Source organism: Patella vulgata, chromosome 8, assembly GCF_932274485.2.
Source record: "Patella vulgata chromosome 8, xgPatVulg1.2, whole genome shotgun sequence".
Taxonomy (NCBI): Eukaryota; Metazoa; Mollusca; class Gastropoda; family Patellidae; genus Patella; species Patella vulgata.
Genome location: NC_065886.2, coordinates 42,374,906 through 42,393,690, shown reverse-complemented (window position 1 = coordinate 42,393,690; position 18,785 = coordinate 42,374,906). Strand labels below are relative to the sequence as shown.

At 32.8% G+C, this 18,785-nt stretch overlaps 2 protein-coding genes across 5 annotated transcripts in view; one reads left to right on the top strand and one right to left on the bottom strand.

Moving 5' to 3' along the window:
- Positions 1–1,907, bottom strand: part of LOC126831042 (neurobeachin) — a 121,928-nt gene extending 120,021 nt beyond the window's left edge. For all 3 annotated transcript variants that reach the window (XM_050561641.2, XM_050561640.2, XM_050561642.2), the window contains exon 1: positions 1,634–1,907. In XM_050561641.2, the coding sequence (XP_050417598.1) occupies positions 1,634–1,792 (159 nt within the window). In that variant the 5' untranslated portion in view covers positions 1,793–1,907. The remainder of the gene's footprint in view (positions 1–1,633) is intronic.
- Positions 1,908–2,098: 191 nt separating this feature from the next.
- Positions 2,099–18,374, top strand: LOC126831044 (septin-11). Of its 2 annotated transcripts, none has more exons than XM_050561644.1 (11): positions 2,099–2,251; positions 3,909–4,029; positions 5,622–5,735; positions 6,973–7,054; positions 9,007–9,147; positions 10,216–10,333; positions 10,606–10,695; positions 10,977–11,073; positions 15,204–15,360; positions 16,143–16,275; positions 16,654–18,374. In XM_050561644.1, the coding sequence occupies exons 1-11, from the start codon at positions 2,228–2,230 to the stop codon at positions 16,807–16,809; spliced, it is 1,233 nt and encodes a 410-aa protein (XP_050417601.1). In that variant the 5' UTR covers positions 2,099–2,227; the 3' UTR covers positions 16,810–18,374. The 2 variants fall into 2 exon arrangements, with proteins under 2 accessions (XP_050417601.1, XP_050417600.1); XM_050561643.1 differs by lacking the exon at positions 6,973–7,054 and adding an exon at positions 6,817–6,898.
- The last annotated feature ends 411 nt before the right edge of the window (positions 18,375–18,785 follow it).

Below are 18,785 nucleotides of genomic sequence, written 5' to 3'. Positions count from 1 at the left end.
TAAAAGTAGCAGAGGCTGGTGGTCAGGCCAGTATTAAATGTATCAGTTGAAAAAGGGTTGTATGTCTACAATAGGAAATGTCATGATTAAACCTACATATACCACTCTATTCTACATAAAGTCTCTCTGTACTTCTGTTAGAGTGAACAATTTTTCTATGTTCAATTATTGTCAAACATACATGTAATAACAGATGACTATCCAATATTCAAAATTTCAAATTGTATTCCATTTTGATGTACATGTATGCTGCATAAGAAACTTACACATGTACAATGTATTTATTCATTTATTTTTCTTTAGGTCATTCCATCTAAATTCACTCAATGGATTTAATCCGACCATCTCAGAATTTTAGGAAAATCGGTATACATTGCTTTTGTACCCAAAACATGATGTATCATATTTGAGCTCATTCAAGCTTGTACAGTACTTTTGGAGATATGAAGTCTCAAAATTTGGCATAGCCGCCAATATCTCAGAAACCAGTGGGTATCCATTTTCATAATTTTGGTGTTACTAAAAAGCAAATTCAATACAGAATTCACATTATTTTTTCTACAGGACCATGTTATGGTACATGTACATACACCATGACCTTCTGCTTGACCTGGAATTTGACCTTGTGGATCATATGTAATATTCTTTATAATATATTGCTGAAGTAAAATTGATTCCATTCATTACTTGGTATATAAATGTTTACCGCAAATATTTCAATCTAATTCTAAAACATCCAATTGGCAATAGAAATCACATGATCTGTGATATAATGACTAGTATCAATACAGCATTAGAAATAGAACCGGTACACCATACTGTACAGGTAATGTAATTTATTACATGTTAAGAAAGCCTGACCATCATTATGTGTTCATACAATGTAGCTATAAAATAAATTTGCATTAAATGTAGCCTATAGAAACAATCGGTTCTTCATTATAAGGTTTAGTTGATCGACAAACCCAGAGAAACTACATGTACATGTAGATATGTTACACATGTGAATTATTTTAAAATTATATTTTGCATTATCATATTTCTTACAAACCAAATATTTTAAGTGGAACTGGGTTGCGTAACTGTGGACAGAGATCAATTATATTAAAATTGTATTTTGCATTATCATATTTCTTACAAACCAAATATTTTAAGTGGAACTATGTTGCAAAACTGTGGACAGAGATCAAAACAAATAATTACCTGCCTCATAAATAATTTCATAAATAAATCAATACGGTCGGTCTACATGTTGGTATACTGTATAGCCGATAGGATCCAACATGTATTTAAAATGTTCTGTATTGTTAATAAATCAATAAATTATCGTATCAACTCTTTTAAGAACAAATTCCATGACATTAAATAATGAAAAAAATTCTATCGATGCACTGCATAAATAATTCTGATTATGATACTCTGTTTATACATGTCCTGTGCTGATCAATATGTTCTTTTTTGCACCCAAGACAACTCAAGTGGTGGGATGCATTTCATAATTAACCATTTACCTCAACAGGTAAGTAGGTAATTAGATTGTGATTAGCTGGTAATTAAAAGGGTGACCAAATTAAATCTAGTTAAAAGTGAAACCCTGCAATTAATTAGATTAATACCGATAAAATCAGCTTACCAAGAAGAGGACGGTGTCGACAACATCTTTATTTGATACCTGTTTCACTTTGATCAAGCCTATCAACAATCCGAATTTTAACTCTCCATTTCCAGGCAGTTTTAGAATGTCTGCTACAGTTTTCACCTCCGATTCTTTTTCTGGAGCCGATTCGGCCATAATTGCACTTTACGCGCTGACCCGAATATTCCTAAATTCACAGAAATAAACAGACCGAAAATGCCGATTATTTACACCCATTTACTATCTTGTCAAATAAGCCGACTTGTAGAAATATCACTTCCGTGTTTTCCGCAGCATAATATGCCGTGGCGAGTGATTTCATTGGTCAATAGTTCACGCACCTACTTGCAGTTATTTCGCTTCAACGTCAAAAAAAAATTATTTTTATTCTATGTTTGTTGATAAATTTATATTTACGAGGTATTTACCAACGTTGTTCCAAATAATACTCAAATAATATTTTATTTCAAGTTTTACTTTGTTTGCCCATGGCAGTTCATCTGTCATCGCCGCATCCGGTTTTGATCTTTTATCAAATTTTATCCAAGAATCTGAAGAATTTCTCAACTTTTTACAAGAATTGCGGCGAAAATGGCTACTACTGAGGTTGAAAGGGTGAGATAATCATATGTTTCAATTGAGAGAATTTTATATATGCTACTTGTTTTGAATTTGTAACTAAATGTGGCACTTTATTTCAATTTTTGTAAACAAAGCTAAATTTGAAACTGAAACTCACTGACTCAGTGAAACAAGCCTCACCCACTGTGACCCAGGCCAGGCCAGATTAAAGACAATTCTTCTTTCTTTAAGCACTCTAAACATTTTATTGGATCTTACATACATAGTACCGTGCAAAATTAATAATTGCACTTATTTCCTAAATGTACAACAATATTGTATATTAGAATTCCATGGCTACTCTTCTTTAGTTCTTACTCCTTAGGAGTAGGACGAGTCCTAAGAATTATGGACACTTCTTACAACATGGTGGAAGATCTGGCGGTAGCGCATGTGCATGTTACGAAATGTTGAACCATTTTGCCGTTTGCAGGAGATGGAGTCATTTTTAGACGAGTTTGTCGTAAGAATATTTTTAGAATGATGTCGTCGTAGAGATAATAAAGCATTGCCTATTTTTACGACATCCCCTATATATCCCAGGAATTGGGAAATTCATTGCATTTTATCACATATAGAATCAAATCGGCTTTGCTGTCCAGTGAGTTGTTTATTTGAATTAATTATAGCAAAATAGTATTTGTGTGATTTTCTTATATATAAATTAAGAATATTATGTAATACATCCCAGCAATAGAGGAATTCCTTGCACTATACCATGTATAGAATGCAATCAGCTGTGCCAGTGAGTCATTTTCTAATGTTTGAAAGATATTTTAAGTATTTTTATCAATTGATTTTCATAAAATAAATGATATTTAGATAAGTGTTTTACATATATTAAGAATATTATCATATATTCCCTAAAAGTAGGGGATCACGTGGCTAAGTGGGTAAGACGCTAGCTCGCTAGCCTGGAGATCGGGTGTTCGATCACTGCATTGGCCGAGAAAGTTCATCCAGATTTTCCGGCGTGGTTCTCCCTTGTCAGTGATGCAGGACGGAGGGGCTGACAAGGAAAGCTGTCTAGTCGTTCGGATGGGACGAAAAACCGAGGTCCCATGTACACATTGGCGTGCACGTAAAAGATCCCTTGGCAGTTGGAATTCGATATAAGAGTAGGCCATAGTGCCGCTGTCCGGGCAAAATTTCCCTCATAGCACACTGTATGGCGTATGCCCGTCTTCATTAGCCCAGGTTAGGAGCAGAACAGTAGGACGTTAAACTCCATTTCATTTCATTTTCATTTCCCTAAAAGTAAAATAGGAAATCAGCTATTTTACAATGATCTCATAAAGATAAAGCATTGCCTATTCTTACGACATCCCCTCTTGCAAACTGCAAGTCCAACAGTTTGTAACTTGCGCATGCGCTACCGGAACTTCCACCATGTCGTAAGAATAATCCATGACAATATTAGAATTTTAAGAAAATATAAGCTTTCTTATATTTTTGCACAATTAAAATATCCGGTAGTTTAAAAAGTTAGTATCCTAAATTGCACATCTTGTGTAATTAAAAGTCAACATTTTCTTCTTTTTTTCTAGACTAGAGAGGTCATATTACTCCAATTTGAGAAGATATATCAGGAAACACTATCAGTACCTCTATGATTAACAAATTCATAATAAATTGAAATTTATAATTACAGACCCTGAATCATTTAAGCAGGACGTTGAATCTAACTGGTCATGTTGGTTTTGATAGTTTACCTGACCAACTGGTAAATAAATCAGTAGCCCAGGGTTTCTGTTTTAATATATTGTGTGTAGGTAAGTACTGTGTATTATTGATGAATATTTCTTCAGCAACACAGGATAAAAAAAGTTCTTAATGTGTTGTTTAATGGTCGAGAGCGAGACGTTAAGTCCAATATTTTATTTAGTTCAAATAATGTATGATTGGCACATTGCCTGCACATTATTTGAAATAGTGGTACGCCAGCATCAAAGAATATGATGTAACAATATTTGAATTTTAATGTTTGATAAAGAATCAAATTAGTAATGATCAAAGTCATCACTAGTTTGTACCTGTTAACACTTCAAAATGAGGCTAATTTTGAAAAAAAATATAAACTATCTTCAACCCAACTTCACCAAGACCTGAAAGGTGTAACAATTAATTATAAAGGCATGTTAAAGTTAGTATAAGAGATAACAGTGGCTATTAAGACCTGGTTATCCCAGGTGCCAATGACTAGTTTAGTTCATATTGAACTCTTCATGCTGATTGGACGTGCATGGCGGGCGTTTTTATTTATACTGTTCCGAAAACCTTGTGGGGGTTTCCATGGTTACTAATTGGCGGGGTAACCAGGTTTGGCCTATCGACACGGTTTGCGAATTTGTTACCAGGGTCGGTAGCTCGCTTACCGGGGTTGTCCAGAGGATTGACAACTGATCGTTTAGATTGAAGTGCTAGTGTCCATAATTTTGCTAACTAGGATGCCTTTGGTTGGTTTGTAACATTGTTACTTGTCATAACAATATAGGGATAGTATATGGACAACGGTGTTGAGATAACACTCGTGAGAGGATTATAAGGCTAAATATAAATCCAAAGTTGGAACACTCAGTGGTAGAGCATTGTAAAACAAAAATAAAAATGGTTGGAGTGCCCAAGTTTAGATTTGTCGTCGATTCCATAAAGTAGTTAAGTTTTTAAAACGTTAAATTCTGTGTAATTCAACATGGCGTCCGAGGGGTTTAATATATTTAGGTACAAATTAGTACCAAATAGTTTATTTATATGAGAGTCAAGGTTAGGACTATGCCTTGGAAATCGGAAGTGGGAGGCGACTAGTATGTGTTTCTAACCGAAGGATGACAGGCCTACCCGTCCAGTTAGTACAACAGACAATCTCAGAGAGACACATACTAGTCGCCTCCCACTTCCAATTTTCAAGGCATGTTAAAGTTACAGAACCTCAAATACATGTAAGGTTAAAAGAAAAACATTTCGTAGGAAATTCTCAGTGAAGCTTTAAATAATGTTACTTTCATGTAGAGTAAAATTACATGTCATCAAATCTTTTAATCATCATAATCTTGACCTGCATGATGCAGGTAAAGATTATTTTTATTTATTTAGATTATTTTTTTTCAAACTGTGTAAATACTCTTCATGTCAAAGTATTTATTGTAAAGTTTTCAAAAACTGCAAACCAGTCAATAAAATTTTCAGCCTTAATAAACAGCATAGGCAGTTTTGCCCAGGTGGGTTTTATCCAAGGTTTTCAATTTATTCGACTACAAGATCCCAGTTAGTTATTAGTCTCAAAATAACTTTTGTGTTAAATGGATGTGAATCTCATTACTGGGCAACTATCATGTGAATATACCTTATTCTTTTTCAATTTCAGGTGAGACTGGAATAGGCAAGTCTACTATGATGGACACCCTGTTTAATACAAATTTTGATTCAACACCAAGTAGTCATGATCTGCAAGATGTAAAACTCAAGTCCCATACATACGGTAACACCCGACAAAAGCTGTTTAAATTATACTTTGCTTGCCAATGTATTTCAAATTAAATACAGTTTATTTATAATTGTAATGTTTCCATTTTTGGTCCTTCCTAAATTTTATCTGCTTTGTTGATTAGAAAGAATATCAGTCTAGACAAAACAGCTTCAAATTTGTAGACAGTGTCAAGGGTCATACCTAGATTTGTTTACATCTTATAGTTGGTTGTTGAATTTCCTGTATACATATATAAAGTGGTATACGGTAACAGCTATACAACCAGTTACCATGTGGAGAAATGATGCTATTTTGTCCAAACTGAAATTCATTGTAGTCAGAGTGGAGACAATCAAGACTGGAATGATCAAGACTATGAAGCTTAAAGAAACATAAAGCTGACTATTTCCTTGTTTATGTCTACTTTATCTGGTTGTATGTAATTTCTAAGGACTATTCAAATTTGAGCTTAGTAATCTGTTCATTATTGACTGAGAAAAGTGCAATTTGTACAGGAGTGCTTCAGGATTTTAGTAGATAATTACAAACCTTCAGATGTTTGAGCTCATGCAATTATAACTTTACAGAGGCAAATTTACAGTATAGCCCTTGAAGTTACTACATGTAGGTCACAGACAGATAGCATTTGTTAAAAAACGCAAAGCCTTTCTTTTAAGGATCTTCTGTTTCGTTAATTTCTCCATTGATAACTCCAAGACATACTACTACTTTTATTTTATGTTGGGTTTGGTAATGGTATTAATAATGACATACAAAAGGGAATAACTGATCATAATTGTCTCTTTAAATAAACGCATCATGATTTGAGAACTAATAACTTGAATAGCCAAACACCTGCTAAATAGAAAATTAAATCTAAATGAAGAATTTATGCCAAAAAGAGCAATTTGGAATGAAATTAAAATCTTGTTTGAAACACAATGCGCTGCATGTAAATTATAGTATCGGGTTACATTTTACAAAATTTCCTCTAAAATGTTACTAAAACCGACTAACCAATGTTTAACATGTTTGTGGAACTGATTTGGCATGACTATAAATTTATATAAATTTTACTTGATATTATTAATAGACCTGCGAGAAAGCAACGTTCGAATGAAACTCAACTGTGTTGATACTGTGGGCTTCGGTGACCAAATAAATAAGGAGGATAGGTAAGAATTTCATGTTGGTAATTGGGGAAAATGAACTCATTCCATACCATTTTCTGCTTCCTTTCAAATTTCAGATTTAAAAGAAAAGAACGTTATGTTAAAAATGACGATTGTGGATTCGCAGGGCTTTGGCGATCAGTTAAATAAGGAGGATAGGTGAGCTAATGTGTTGGCGTGTCGCAGCTTCCTACTCCTGTTATTTTAGCCTTGTATAGACTCTTCACTGTACTCTTAATGTATTCTCATCTGGTTAGGGTGTATATCTTTATCTCTACTTTCATTTTCTCATTCCATATTGGATGAGGGGCTTTATGTATAAAATATGGGCTTCTGCGGACTCGTATCTCATATGTATATCGTCAAGGAATATATCGGTATATCAATATTTTATTTGTATTGTATTTAGTATCTATATTAAGTGTTTTAGGTGAGAAGTCTTTATACAAAAACATTGGGTGTAAATTCCTTTCACTGGTCTGGTTAAGAGATAAGACACTGTCTGGGTGTTTACTTTTAGAATTTGAAACTTCAAATCTAAAGTATTAAATCAATGATAGTTTTGTGTTGAACATTAGTTGTGATAGATGTGATCAAGCAAAAAATGTTTGTTATGGAATCATTGAATTTTTCATTCTTGGTGAGACCATAAAGATGCATTATGTAAGAGCTAAATCTGCCTATTGCAGACCTTTTGTCTGGCTTCAAATGTTAGTTAATAAATTATTATTTAGACATTTATGCACATGTCATAATCAACTCACTCAACTGTTAAATGGCAGAGCTATAAAGTACATGTAGATTAGACGTAGTTTATTATCCTAGTAATTTGACAATCACAACTTTTTATGCTATATCTAGTCAAAACATTTATAACATCTCTCAAAATAAAGTAATTTGACTGAAATTTTCATTATGATCATTTTTCATTTTGTAATTTTAAACTATTAAAGCAAGAACCGCCAGCTCCTATCTAAATCTCGGTGCTATATTTTTGTATAATTATTTTCAAATTTATGCCCTGTTGCAATATATAGACTTCTTGCCTATTTGTGTACAGTATATAGCCTATATTAGAGGATCTTTTTTGTATTTCAGTTACATAATTTCTTATTATTTATCATGTTTTAATTAATACTTGTCTTTTTAATATAGTTATCTTTTAGTCATGATGTGTCCTGCACATTTACTGTTTTTTAATTTTTGATGAAAGCTGGGGGATTATTAAAATGGGTTTATCAGTTTGTCTGTAAAACTATTTGGAAAACAAAAACTCTATTTCTGATCTATCTAAAATAACTAAACCTGGTGTAGATGTGCATTAATTAGATAAATTTCTTGACTGAGATTGCCGAATACGTTAAGCAGAGGTAAGCAATTTGATTGCTCTAGACTTTGGACACAACTTTGTTTCTAATTGATGTAAAATGTTCAAACTTGGTGTAGGTGTTCATTAGATGAATGTCTTGGTTGAGTTCTTTGAGGAGCATCTTCCAAGTAGGTTGCAGGAAAGGGTAATTTGAATTGTTGATGCTTTGGAACCTGATAACTCTATTTTTAATTGAGGGAGAGCTATGTGTAGTTTCATTACATTACATCAATGTTGTAAGCTTATAGTAAGATAAATGTGCAATTAATGAATGTCATCTATTTATTTTGGGACTGTGGCGAGGGCCATCAGCCTCCAATTGGTTTTTTAAATTTATATATTCTTAAACTTTCATTTGTTAGTAGAAATTTAGAAAAATTTGTTTTAGAAGATGTGACTATTTTCTTTGTTATTTGGCATTTTTTATTTTAGCTTGGACTTTCATTGATCCTAATTGATCGTGATTTTTAATCTTTAATCAATGGATAATTAAATATTTTTCTTTCTCATAAACTCATAAATGGTTTCATAATCATAATTATTACCTTTATCATTGACTTCATATAATTACCATCATCATGTCATCATCATTCAATAATTACATAATTAATATTAAATACCGTAATTATTCATAGTAGATAATTTAATGTCTTTTAATAACTTGCAATCAGTGGACATGAAATTGTAAATGAAAGTTCAAAGATAAATAAGATTATTGATATTTATTGACTAATATTTATAGCTGGAAGGCGATTGTTGAATATATTGATACCCAGTTTGATGCCTACCTTCAAGAAGAACTGAAGATAAAACGATCAATCCACAATTATCAGGATAGACGTCTACATGCTTGTTTATATTTCATAGCACCAACAGGACATTCGTAAGCCAAAACCATGTTTAGTAATATGATTAATAATTTTTAAAAACCAGAAATAGAAACTATAATTTTAACATTGAATGAAGTGAATTTCGGTTTAGTTGACCCATTTCCATGGCAACAGCATGATGCAGAGATTCAGTGTAATGCAATTTAAAAAAAAAGTTCAAATTCCTGGATGCAGGAGGATATGTATCTACTACATGACTATATGAAACCTGACAACAAATTGGATTAGCGCTGAGTCGCAATAAATATTTCAAGTTGAGTCACAAGACATTAGTCCGATTTGCTGGACTCCGATTTCCCACCTGTGGTGAATGGCTACCAGTAATAAAATTTGATGGGGATTCTGTAAAGTGGGTTTGACTAAAATGAAGAGTCCAGGGGAAGAACGATCTAAGTCACATTTTTTGTCTTTCCGTGTAAAACACAAAACAGACTTTTGGACGATAATGTTTGAGGCAAACAGAACAATGAGTGGGTTTAATTAGAACTTCAAAATGAGGTTTAACACGAACCATAATTACCAGTACAACTGACTTCAACTTTTCAGGCAAATTAAGGTTAAATAAAGGGTACGATGGACTTGTATTTGTCCGGGAGGCCATTTCAGAAGGCCTTGGTTCGATGTCACTCCGATAGTTTTTACCTGAAATTGATTGTTTCACAAAAAGCTTATACAATTTGCTACCAGATGGCGCCATTAACTGGGGTTCGGGGAAAAAGTGACTTTGATCGTTCTTACCCTGGACTCTTCAAATGCTTTCCGTATATCAAGTTGACTGTAAGACAACACCAGTTTGATAAATAAACAGCCACTTGAATCACATTTTAATATTTGGAACTAAAAGCTCTTGAATAGCGCAGCCAAGTATTTTTGGTATTTAAATTAGTCTTTTTCTCAGAGAACTAAAAAGAACAAATTTTAAAGATCTTCCCAAAGAACAGAAAATGAAATTGTGTGGCCTAATAATGTGTAATAATTTAAACTATATGATGTCTTCAATCAATGTACAAGCATTATGTATTAATAAGTTTTAATAATCTTGCATAAATTTCTATTTTTAGACTGAAAGCTATAGATTTGGTAACAATGAAGAAATTAGACAGTAAAGTCAATGTTATACCTGTTATAGCTAAAGCTGATACTATTACTAAAACAGAACTTCATAAATTTAAAACAAAGGTAAACTTTCTGTCATTACACTCTGTATTGTATCATCTGGTTAATTAAGACTGTCGATTTTGATGCCTATGATTCTTTTATGTCATTGTCCAGGGTTTTGAATAAGCTTTTGCTGTTTTGATTTGCAATTTGTGATTTATTGCCTGATATTCTTTTGTTTACTGGATGGTTACTGGGATTGAGACAGTTTATTCCAGAACATTCCATCATGTATACCGGTAATATATAATTTGATGTTTGTTGATGATATGTTGTTATATTGAATATTGTAGATAATGCAAGAGTTGGTAACTAATGGTATCAAGATCTATCAGTTTCCCACGGATGATGAAACTGTGGCTGAAACAAATACGGCCATGAACGTAAGTATACCTTTGCAGTTAATACTACGTATACTTACAAATATAAATGAAGTTCTAAAAGCAAAGCATGTATAAATGCTTACTCTTTCTAAAAAAACTTGATGCCACTTCTCACTTGAGGACTTCACATAGCTAACAAATCCTTTTGTATCTCCCTATTTTTTTTTTTTTTACAACTTAGTTGTTAAGTATATGGTTCATGTAAATCAGTGTAAAATAAAACTTGGGTATCATAGATTGTAAATAATGTTTTGTAATGTTCTCCATCAATGTATTTTTAGGGTGTCATACCATTTGCTATTGTTGGATCTAATGATGAAGTTAAGATTGGTAACAAAATGGTTAAAGCCAGACAATATCCATGGGGTACAGTTCAAGGTAATTATTGTCTTTTGATATTCTTTAATGGCATAAATTTATATGAGATATTCAGGGGTTAAGTTCCACGATATCACCTCATATAAAATAATATTGAAATCAACTTGTGGGTTATTTTGTGCACATCAAATTATGTGAAATTCTGTTACCACATTTTCTCATCACTTTTCACTGTAACCCAGGTATCGTTTAATCTTGTGTATCTAGCACTAATTTCTTTCACATACATTTGATATCCAATCTCTGTTCAAAAATTTGTAAAAACCGTTTAAAATCACCATAAATTGTTTAATTTGTACTTCTGTCCAGTTTAAAGCTGACCATTCAATTTTGATAATGAGTGTCCAATTTACAAGTGTTTAATTTCTCAATCATTGTTAAAAAATAAACAACCCAATTGATTAATGATGTATAATGATTAATTTTTGAACAGTGATCAGGAAATTAAATACAGTGGAATCTGTCACATCCGACATCGTACGGGATCGTTACAATAATTCGGATCACACAGCGTTTCGGAATACCAAGCTTTCTCCAAAACCGGAAATACTGTAACCATAGAAATATATTTCTGACTAACTTCGAAAACCGGAAGTATTTTTATATTGTAGCTTCGAATCACCAGAATGCTATTCCCTTTATAAATGATAAATTTTTCTGTACTTTCAAAATTTTATTATATTAAATAATTAACAATAACAATGCATGCGTACAATATATTCATAAAATCGTTTACATGTAATATCAATGCATGCGTACAATATATTTATAAATATCAATGAATGTAATCGTTTAAAGTAGTTTGCTTAAGATTACCGGAAGCATATCGTAAGGCGGAGTCCTGGGCAACATCTTCTAACAAATGAATTGTTGCGATCATCTTTTCGTCCTTAATCTGTGCGAAGCTTTTAATGTCGTTGAGCATGCGTAGGAATTTTGAATAGGTCAAGTCTGTCATTAATGTATATTCTTCATCGTCCCCTCAATTGTCCACTCTGTTACGTGTTCATTTATAATCTGTCGTTCTATGTCCAGTTTTTCAAGCCAATCAAAGTAAACGGCACCTGTCATCCAAGCTTTGCGATTGGCCGACCAATTGACTGGCAGGTTGATCTTGTCCACTCCCTTAAAACATCTCGGGTTAACTGCTTTACCGATCAAAGTAATCAACACAGACCGGCTCTTGCGAGTTTTAATCTCACCGATAATTGATTGGTGATTACTTGTTAATCTTTTCTGGCTTCACACCCATTGAGTTTTAATCTCACCGATAATTGGATGCTTCACACCCACCGTTTGAAGTACGGATTATACGGTGTCGATTCAATGGAAATTATGTGACGGGACGGCTGATTGATTTCGGAATCCGGAACATACAGAATTCGGATTTACCAGCGATTTTTTGGCTGAAGTAATAAGGAAATAAATCGGGACATGAAAATCATACCGGATGTCACAGCAATCCGGAGTGATCAGAGATCGGATGTGACAGAGTCCACTGTAATTGTAAATTGGACACTCATTATCAAAATTAATCAGTCAGCTTTAAACTGGACACATGTACAAATTAGATGATTTTTGGTGATTTTAAACAATTTTTATGAATTTTTAAACAAAGATTTAATATTAAACGAATGTGAAAGAAATTAGTGCTAGATACACAAGATTAAACGATACCTGGGTTACAGTGTTTAGTTCATAGGAATTTTTCTTTTTACTATTAATTCTTTCACTGCCCAGGCCTATTAAAAAGATTAGATGTAAAATGCCCAGGTTTTGAATTTTTTTTCGACCTTTTGTAATGAGATTCACTTCACTCTCATTATCCAACAGAAAATAGTCTTCCCCGCTATCAGAATCAGCTAATAAATCAGCTACTTCTTTCTCAGAGAAATAATCCTTTAAGATTGCGTTTCGCAGCCATCTTCAATGAACAATAGGATTTGTAAACAATGCACAATTGAAAATCCTGTGACATTGACGTTATAAACAAGCCATGTGGGAATGATATCAATGGTACAGGTTACCTTATTCACTAGCAGACTAATTCACTAGCAGACGATCCAAGTTGTATATAGAATGAACTAAGATACCAGTAGAGCATCTACGCCATCTACATTTAGCTTGGGGAATTAGGTCGTACATGGCAATTTACGACTAATAAATTTAGATTGTACATGTACTAACTTGGCAGTGAAAGAGTTATTATAAATTCAGACCTTATTATTACAAAAATAGAGTTACAGTGATGTAAGAGGTTACCATCCATTTATATCATTATGTCGGGAGCCTGTTTAGAAGCTATATGTTGTCATGTAGGAAAATTTATTCATTTTATTTGACAAAAAAGTTATTAAATAAATCTTTATCACAAAATTGATCCACCAATATCCAAAAATTGACACAGCAGTATCCACAAAATTTACCCCATCGATGTCCGCAAGATTGAGCTGTTAAAAGCTCTCTTGAAGCCCATTTTATAGGCCCACATTTTCATCTGAGAGACTTCCAATCAAGAGAAACACTGAAACAGGTAACCCAAACCATGTTGACGTATATTGTCTTCACCCTTGTCCGTTTTGTTTGTGGACATTCTACAGGTAACAGTTTTTAACCGATTTTGACGAAACTTGAAACATAGGTTTATTTTACAAAGTTCATTTCGATATTGGCATGTATCAGACTGTTACTTCATGGATTATGGCCCCTAATTGTACGAAAAATCACATTTTTAGCTTGTGGACACTTTAGAGCCAGAGGTCACAATTTTTATCTAATTTTGATGAATCTTAAAATGGATGTTTATAACCCAAAGATTTCGGTTCCTCCAGTTCCTCTTGATATTGTCACATAACTACCTGGATTATGGCCCTTTATTGTATGCTTTTTGTCCCCCGCCTTTCGAAGAAAGCAGGGGACTATTAAAATGGGTTCGTCCGTCTGTCTGTCCGTCTGTCTGTCTGTCTGTCCGTCTGTCTGTCCGTCACACTTTTTGGGACACAATAACTCTCTTCCTAATTGAGCTAGAATGTTCAAACTTGGTGTATGTGTTTATTAGGTCAATGCCTTGATGGAGTTCGAAGATGAGCATTTTCCGCTTAGGGTAAGCAGAGATAAGCAATTTGATTGGTTGATGCTTTGGGACACGATAACTCTCTTCCTAATTGGGCTAGAATGTTCAAACTTGGTGTATGTGTTGATTAGGTCAATGCCTTGATGGAGTTCGAAGATGAGCATTTTCCGCTTAGGGTAAGCAGAGATAAGCAATTTGATTGGTTGATGCTTTGGGACACGATAACTTTTAATTGAGCTAGAATGTTCAAACTTGGTGTATGTGTTTATTAGGTCAATGCCTTGATGGAGTTCGAAGATGAACATTTTCTGCTTAGGGTAAGCAGAGATAAGCAATTTGATTGGTTGATACTTTGGGGCACGATAACTCTCTTCCTAATTGAGCTAGAATGTTCAAACTTGGTGTATGTGTTGATTAGGTCAATGCCTTGATGGAGTTCGAAGATGAGCATTTTCCGCTTAGGGTAAGCTTTGGGACACGATAACTTTAGTTCTAATTAAGTGAGATTGATGAAACTTGGTGTATAGATTTATTATATGAATACCTTAACTAAGTTCGATAATGAACATTTTTTGCTGAGGGTAAGCAGAGTGATAAGCAATTTGATTGGTAGAAACTTTGGAACACAATAACTCTCCTTCTAATTGAGGTAGAATGTTCAAACTTGGCATAGGTGTCTATTAGGTGAATGTTTAAACTTGATGTATATGTAGATGTTCATTAGGTGAATGTCTTGACTGAGTTCAATAATTAACATTTCGAGCTGAAGCTAAGCAGAGCTAATCGATTTCATTTGTCGATGGTTTGGGACAAGATAATCTTGATTCTATCTGATAGAGAGTGATGAAACTTAGTGAAAAAAATAAATGTGCGATTAATTAATATGTGTCATCTATTTATTTTGCAATTTCGGCGGGGGACATCAGCCTCACTGTTGGCTTGTTTTTTTAGCTCATTCTCCTAGTCCATCTCTTGCAAAATGTGGACGTATCTTGCATGGCATCCGTTTGTTCACAATATAAATCTGATTTGTATTCTCTCCCATGTATTATTTTAGTTGAAAATGAGAACCATTGTGATTTTGTGAAGCTACGAGAAATGATTATCAGAACAAATATGGAGGATTTAAGGGAGACAACCCATAAGAAACATTATGAACTTTACAGACGACATAAATTAGAAGAAATGGGTTTTTCAGATTCTGATGCTAAGAGGTAAGAATACTGTCTGATGTCACAGTTACAATAAGTTTGTTGCTATAATTTTAAAGCTGCTCATTGTTATATAAAGTAAACAAGCCGTCATCACCTATTATTGTAGGATAAATTATTTTGATGAGTCTCATTTTAATCCCATTGAATTCAAGCCGAGTAATTATCTACCTTTGATATTTTGGTTTTTGTTAAATAAACCTCAAGAAATGCTTGATCGGGAATGTTGATTTTAATCAACCATGTGCATAATATGAAAATCCAATCATGATCAAGTTTTCACAAATTCAGAAATGTCTAAATTGAGAGTAATGGCAAAAACTTAATGAGCACAAAATGAAAGAGAAAAGGGATTTAACATCCACTCAATATGATGATTTGGGTAGTAAAATGGTATATTGTTATTTATGAATTTGATCCTTCCACTGATTGAATCCTCACTATCCTAGATATATACTCTGTGATCAGCTCATAATTTTTAAGCAGTCACAAAATTAAACCACAGTTAACAAAAGGAAAAAGAATATTTGATGAAAAATGAAAGAAATAATACATATAATTATGTATGGTTTAATGGTCGCGAGCGAGACATTAAGTAATATATTGATACTGCACGAGGCGTACCACTGGAAATAATGGTACGCCAACATCAAAGGATGACATCACATCTGTATTTTAAAAAGGAATAATATATCCAGTCATAGGACTAACTAGGAAAAGAGGGCTAAATATTTGTATGTTTAAATTTATTTACTAGATTTTGACATCCCATCTTTATTATTTAGTTTATCAGAAACTTATGAAATAAAACGCCAACAGCATGTATCAGATCTACAGAAGAAAGAAGAAGAAATGAGACAAACTTTTGTTATTAGAGTCAAAGAAAAGGAAGGAGAATTGAAAGATGCTGAGAAAGATGTAAGTTCATTGATTTTTGCAAAACATAAAAAAACCTAAATAGACTTATGAATTTTATATTATTTGTTGAAGTTATATAGGTAAGTATTTAAAGGGATATATATCTAGAATATAGCATATAATGTTATACAATAATTCCATTGCAATAATTATTTCTGCAATGTTCAAAAACTTGTTTCGCTTAGATTGAAGGGAGGTAACTCTGTTCTGAAGACCCTTAGCTCATATTATCTCCCCTTAGACCACACCTCTTGTTTAATATTTGGGAAACTATATTTACAGTACAAAGTATAACGTAAACCAGCTTTGTGAAGTTTCATAATTTAAATCATCGATTATAAACTTTTGTAATATATTCTCATATTTTCCATTCTTCAGCTTCATGTAAGATTTGATGGTTTAAAGAAACAGCACGCTGACGAGAAACGTAAACTAGAAGACAGTAAGAAACGTTTAGAGGAAGAAATCAACGCTTTTAATCAACGGAAAGTTGCAGCTCAACAGGCTTCCACACTGGGCAAAAAGAAGAAATAAGCTTCTAATGAATCAAACTTTATCTTATGAAACCTTAAAATCTTACTGCAGTCAACCTTAACATGCCAAATATGCCAATTTCTTGTGTTTTCTTTTGTGAAATGTTTTGTTTTATTAATAACATAATTTTAAAATAGGTTCCTTTTCTTTACAAGAACAGCTGGAATGTTCTATATGACTTAATTGACATATTATTTTATTATTATTTGAAAACATGTCACCATTGAAAAATTATCCATGATCTATGTCATGATTGATTCAAAATTTTACAATTTTTTCCATATTCAAAATGTGCATTTCAATTCAAGTCATATTACACTTACAGTCCCTTTGTGTATGTCTACTTTATTTTATCTATCAATAGTTGGGTAAATTATCCATGAAAATTTGGCCCGTTTTTATTGTTTTCTTGTGTTGTTAATGGGGTAAAAGATTTGCTCAGCTTGTTCTTCAATGAAAACAACTATAAAATTAAAAGCTAGTTAAAGCATGACATTTTATGTTTAGATATTTAAAATCACCAATAATATGCATGCTTTCAGTATTAAATGAATGTTCTTTTCACAGCTGAATTATTTTTTGTTGTGAGCTTGCTGTTAACTTTAATTAGTTTTGTTATTATAGAAATCTTAGAGGGAGAAAATCTCAGTGATCATGGTCCTGAGTAATTGATGATAAACAATTTTTGTTGATTGATAAACAATTTTTGTTGATCAATTTATCTATGTTAATTATAATCAATGAAGTTTACATGCTATTTATTACATTTTTATACTTTTATTGTAATTAAATATATTAATTTTTTTTTAATTGGTAATTTAGTGGTGTCTTTATTGATTCTGAAAATACTCACGTCATATGCATTTTAAACATTCAGAGATCAATATTAGACAACATAGTAATGATTAAAGATGATGTAGTTTCTACGAAAATAAATTGATGATATATGTGGCTGTAGTATTAGGGGTAATACCATATATGGAAATTAGAAAAATATCATAATTCTAGATAAAGATATCATTTACAATACTTGTATACCATTGGCATCAGTTAACCCAGTGCCCATTTTGTCTTCCTATCAGGGCCGGACTTACCAATAGGCATAGTAGGTCATTGACCGGAGGCCCAGTGAAATGAATTTGTTGTGCAATGAGCAAGCATATTGTTGCAACATTTCTGTAACTTTGGAGCACAATGAGTTTGGTCTAGGGCCAACAAGTAAGTAAATCCGGCTCTGCATCCTATTTGTCAAATTTTGTTATTTTTCTGTTTATTTGTACGTCATTTGGTAAATGTTAATTTAATCAGTATCCATCTAATTTATTTATACAGAATTCCTATTTGCAATGTTACCCTGATTCTAGTCCTTCAGACACCCATCAACCATTTAATCATGTAATAGGAAGTACATTAAATAATGGACCAATTCATAATACATATATTCACACTTATACTTTGCTTTCTGCATGTCATTTTCTTACCATTCTGTATGTAATATTATTTTATATGTCTAGTAAATGTGTGCATGTCATTTTTTTGTACTGAAATAAAATATTCTATATAAACCTCTAGTTATTTTCGTATATTTGATACAAATAATATACATCTGCTGAAAGCTTCATTCCGAATTATATATTGGATTTCTAGGGTGAAAATGTTCCAGGGTGACTTTGTTCATAGATCAAGAATGAATGTCTTGACTGGGAGCTACGTTTGTCAGGACAGTAATCTGCCCAGAAATAATCAACTTGTGGTTATTTTTAATACATGGGGAATTTTTTAATTGTATCCAAAAAATTATGGTATAATGATATGAAATAGGGTTTCATAAAATTTTTTCACCAACTTGGCTATGAAGGACACTGTGCCTACTCTTTTCAATTTTCAACTGTTGGGGATCTTTAATGTTCTGCCAACGGTATATTATTGTATTTTTGTCTCATCCAAATGACCAGACATTTTTCCTTTCCAGGCCC

What these genes read in the sequence shown, in the direction of transcription:
- LOC126831044 (XM_050561644.1), top strand. Translation starts at nt 2,228, where the DNA reads ATGGCTACTACTGAGGTTGAAAGG. An exon ending in AAACAAATACGGCCATGAAC is followed by an intron (nt 10,696 to 10,976) that starts GTAAGTATACCT and finishes ATGTATTTTTAG; the next exon opens with GGTGTCATACCATTTGCTAT. An exon ending in TCCATGGGGTACAGTTCAAG is followed by an intron (nt 11,074 to 15,203) that starts GTAATTATTGTC and finishes GTATTATTTTAG; the next exon opens with TTGAAAATGAGAACCATTGT.